This window comes from Otolemur garnettii, unplaced genomic scaffold (assembly GCF_000181295.1).
Source record: "Otolemur garnettii isolate 467f Iridium unplaced genomic scaffold, OtoGar3 scaffold00247, whole genome shotgun sequence".
NCBI classification, from domain to species: domain Eukaryota; kingdom Metazoa; phylum Chordata; class Mammalia; order Primates; family Galagidae; genus Otolemur; species Otolemur garnettii.
The window spans coordinates 1488740-1493880 of NW_003852642.1; the positions used below are offsets into that span (position 1 = coordinate 1488740).

A 5141-nucleotide genomic window follows, 5' to 3' on the forward strand; every position below is an offset into this window, starting at 1 on the left:
CTCAAACTCAGTTTCAGATAACTAGGAGACCAACCCTTTCTCACTGTACCCTTCTGTCTCAGTGTGAGGAGACTATTTTGTTAGTTGGTAATGAGAAGTACAGAGGCAGCTTGTTGGGTGGCATGAATTCGGGATGGTTCACCATGGAATGCATCACACAAGCATGTACTTTCTTCACTATATTGGATTTTGTTTTTGATCTCAGTGATTCTTGATTCCCACCAAACCTCTTTCCATTCTGAGCAACAATTCTGCTTCTTAACACCTCGAATCATATCTCAGTCTTTCTTTTGTCCTGTGCTGTCTCATTTGTTTCTGTCAAGTTATTATCATCATCATTATTGTTATTTACACATTGGATGATTTTTCAATTATAAAGTTGTTATAAAAATTAAATAAAATGGTATTTGTGAGAGTGATAAAAGTGATCAGATGTTTCTCAAATACTGTGATAATTATAAATCAGTCTCAAGGAAGATGCATTGCTACAGAGACATTTTGCTTGAAATTCATTCCCTTAAATCCATTTATATGTATGAATCAGCATTGACTTTTGCCTGTCTCTATCCAATGGTAAACAACATACAGTGTGATCCTTCCTATCAGGTGCCAATAAAATTATATCCTCTAAATTCTCTGATTCTTACTCAGTGTTCAAGGGACTTGCAATGGGTCATTTATGATAAAGAGCATGAATATTATTTTACTAACCCAAAGTGATCATCTGTTCTCCTGCCTAGAATGCATGATAGAATGGGAGAAGGGAGTATCGTGGAGAAAAATCTGCAATTGTACATAAATACAGGCAAAGGCAGAAGGAGGAAGGGATAGCAAATTATTACTCATTCAGAAACATGAGTTGAACATCATACCTTTGTGAGACTATAGTAAGTAGATTAAAAATTAAAAACATTAGTGGTGAAGTATTGTGCTGGTCATTCCAGAGGATGGGTCTGAGAATTTCTTGGAGAGCTGGTTTAGTTATGGCCAAATTTTTCAGCATGTGTATATCATTAAACTGTTTGACTTCTTCATCCCAAATGAAACTCAGTTTAGCTGAATACAGGATCCTGGGCTGAAAGTTTTATGTAAGCATTCCAAATTGTATATTAAATGAGCACATTGTACCATATAAATGCATTGATGTATACAGTTGTGATATAATAAAAAAATAAAACATTTCCAATGTGAAAAAAAATAAAAACAACAAAAATTAAAAACAAAGAAAAGACATGGCCACTTTCTTTGAGAATTCTCTACATTAGTGGAAAGAACTGAGGTATATGTGAATAATTGTTTTATCATGTTTAAAAACAATGATAGAACTGTAAATCTGTGGGTGAACCACAACATGGTATCTACAATGTATTAGAGAAACCTTGCAGGAGAAGAAAATCCTGCAGTTAAGTCTTAACGGATGGTAAACAAAAATATCTAGGTGAGTATGGAATTGATAGTAGAAAAACCCATTAATTGTTCTATAGTATTCTTTTCACTTAATAAAAATAATAATAATTTTAAAACTCAATTAAATTATTCAATCTCATAGTTTATCTAACCTGAGGGAATATTGATCACATATTAGACAACAATAACTGAAATACAGACATGTAAGCAAAGCACCGCAATCTGCTGGTCTTGGCAATGATGGGCAATCTACAGCACCATCCAGTGACATGGTCCCCTATTATTTTTCCACATTGTTAAGCTCCAGCTACATAGCCTTTCTTTCTGCAGGTCCAACATGTAGGCTTTGTTCCTGAAACTTTGTACTTGCTATTGATTGTCTTGGTTACAGATGCCAGAGATCTTCTGATGTTTGTCTTCTTCTCATGATTTAGGCTTCAACTCAAATGCCACCTCCTCTGGAGCCCTATCCTATTCATTGAAATTAACCCATTAGCACAACCCTCTCTGCTGCAACTGCCAAGTCATTCTTAGTAACTTTTGCAGCTTTATCTTCATCCCACTAACTAGTGCCTGAAATGTTTCCTTGTCTGTTTGTTTAGGTATCTATCTGAGTACACTTCCCTTAATATAATAAAGGACTTTTTTTCCATTTTGTGTCTTATTGTGTCATGTTTATAACATATTTTACTATAACTGATATAGTTGGATGAACAAAATGTTTTAAACCAATAATAAGATTATTATCACTAAATTATATCATTTCTCCAATTAGTGAAGAATCCATTGGAGGACAAAGGAATTCTGAGAAACAAATGTGGAAATTATAGATCACTTATTTTGTTTGACCCTATAAGAACAGCTTTATACTTTAATGGGAAGTCAGAGGAAAAGTAGCTACTGTGGAAAAAGAAAAGCAAAACTAGAGACAACTATTAACTATGAAAACCAAATAATTAAAATCAATTATTAAAACCAAAACAAGTAATCATAATCAGAGTATTTCTCATAGTGTGAATAATTAATATTAACATTAGTGATGTTCATAGTATTAGTTAGAGAATTCTCAAGGTATTACTAATATTATAGTATAGCAATTTTAACTATAATTATTGATTAAACCAAAAATTCAAAGATGGCTCCATTGTGAAAATGAAGAAAAAGAAGTGTTGGTTGTAGACTACAGGTGAAGGGATTGGTGAAAGAAAAACAATACATTATCTCTTATGAATACCATTGTGTGTATATGTATATATATGTGTGTGTGTAATAATTATAAGTAATTTTAGCTAACCGTGTGTGCATGTAAAAACATAGAAAAAAGACTAGAAGAACACAAAATAAAATCTCAAATGTGATTTCATCAATGGTTGTGAGGTTCACTTTCTATTTTACATAATTCAAACTGAATTTCTTTAGTTAATACTAAAGAAATAGAAATCAGAAGAGGCTATTTTGTGCTGTAGAAAGAAGCAAACTCTATGTATTTGATAAGCAAACTCTATGTATTTGATAAGAAGCTTATCAAAACAAAGTGTACGTAGCAGCCATTCTGCATTACCATTGTGAGTTGCCTGAGGTCTCTCTGTTGATGTCTCCTCACTGAGTAGCCATCATCTTAGTTCTTGCTGGTCATCAAAGGATAAAGAAAAGGACTCATTGGAAAGTGCTCTAACAGACAATTCAATGCTGACCACAAAGTGACTTATCTGAATTCTAATCTAATTTTCAATAAATAGCCATGTGCTCCCACCTAAACCCAAAGAGTAGAGGAATTAAGTCATCCTTTGCACAAACAAAACAACACAAAGCAAAACAAAACAAAGAACTTAAAATAGATGGTAAACAAAATCAATGAAAACTACAACACTAAATCTTTTTCATCAAAATTTTATGTGTTTGGATTTTGAAAAATAAAGTTTTAATAGCTACAATATTCTTCATTTGTATACCATATTTCTCACTTCATCAACAATTCTGTCCTTAAGCTTAAGAAATATATCTTTAAAAAATACCAAAATAACAGTGATTTCTTTAAGAAAATTATTTCTTCCTTGACAGCTCTTTGATTAATGCTTCCTTCACATCTTTATTTCTAAGGCTATAAATCATGGGGTTCAACATGGGGATCACTGTCGTATAAAATATAGCAACCATTTTTCCCTGTTCCACAGATTCCCTTGATGGACGTCTGACATACATGAAAAACAGAGTTACATAGAATATAGTGACAGCTGTCAGGTGGGAGCCACAGGTAGAGAAAGCTTTATGTCTGCTGTCTGTGGAGCGGATTCTCAAGATAGCAGAAAATATATAAAGGTAGGAAATAAGTATGATGCAAAGAGAAAGCGAAAGATTGCATCCAGCCACAACAAACATTGATGTTTCTTTGTGGTGAGTGTCAGAACAGGCCAGCTTAATCAGTGGAGGGTCAGCACAGTAGAAGTGGTTAATTTCATTGTGGCCACAGAAGGACAGGTTGTAGGTCCACATAGTCTCCATCAGGCCAGTGAGGGCTCCATACACATAAGGCACGGAGACGAGGGCTGTGCACACAGTCCTGGACATTTTGCTGCCATACAGCAGAGGGTTGCAGATGGCCATGTACCGATCAAAGGCCATCACAGCCAGGATATACATCTCCACATGGACCAAGGCAATGAAAAGATAACACTGCACCAGGCAAGCAGGGTAGGAGATGGTTTTCTTCTCAGACAGGAAAATCTCCAGCATCTTTGGAGTCACATTGGAGGAGAAGCAGAGATCCACAAAGGACAAGTGGCTCAGGAAAAAGTACATGGGGGTGTGGAGCCGGGCATTGACCTGGACCAGTACAATCATGCCCAGGTTCCCTGCCACTGTGACCACGTAAACTGCCAGAAAGAGCACGAAGAAGAAAACCTGTAATTCCAGGCGATCGGTCAATCCCAAGAGAATGAACTCAGTCACTGAGGTGAAGTTTCTTCGCATGACTTCTTTCTAAAGGAAATGAAAACTGGTTCACATGGATGAGAGCAATAAGTTGAAGCTCCTGAATTTTTGGTGGAGCTAAACTGAACATCCAGCTCACAATTTTATATAAATGTCAAATGAATGTGGAATTTGTTTAAATGACTGTTATTTTGTACTGTTTTTCACAGGAATTGAACCCATTATCTAACTAACACAAATTCTCTAAGATCAGTGCTTAAGATTGCTGTAAGCCTGACTGCTATATAAGATGGTAGGAAGTTATCATTATTAACTAGAATGTAATTAACCTCTCTAGTTTTATACAAGGTCTATAGTGCAACTTAAAAAGCATAATGATAGTGCTAAAATAATCCTGATGTTAGCCTCTTGAAACCTTTCACAATTGCCTTAACCCTCATGTTCATCTCTTCCATGCCATCTAAAAATCCAAAATGTTCATCAATACATTAATACACAGACACATGTAGTATTGCAACCCCCTGAAAAGCAGAATAAAGATACTTACAGCAAAAAAGAACAAAAACTAAAATTTAAACATTAAATTTATTCTCACCTTAAAATATTGTCGAAGGGATATTTCTTAAGGATTAAAATTGGTAACGTGTGTAAAAATTTGACAACATGTGTGAGACACGTAAAGCTAACACAATAAATTTAATTTCTTCCTTTCCTTTGTTTAATCTTTAGAACAAATACAAATTCTCAGACTTGAGACATTGGCATTACACAGACAACCAATCACACTCCTTTCTATAAAATCA

At 34.7% G+C, this 5141-nt stretch overlaps 1 protein-coding gene across 1 annotated transcript; it reads right to left on the bottom strand.

Annotated features, from left to right (window-relative positions):
- Nucleotides 1-3450: 3450 nt before the first annotated feature.
- Nucleotides 3451-4380, bottom strand: LOC100953847 (olfactory receptor 5M8-like). The gene has a single exon (XM_012813160.2). The coding sequence runs from the start codon at nucleotides 4375-4377 to the stop codon at nucleotides 3451-3453; it is 927 nt and encodes a 308-aa protein (XP_012668614.1). The 5' UTR covers nucleotides 4378-4380.
- Nucleotides 4381-5141: the final 761 nt, after the last annotated feature.

Coding starts and splice junctions, on each gene's coding strand:
- LOC100953847 (XM_012813160.2), bottom strand. CDS start 4,377: ATGCGAAGAAACTTCACCTCAGTGACTGAGTTCATTCTCTTGGGATTG.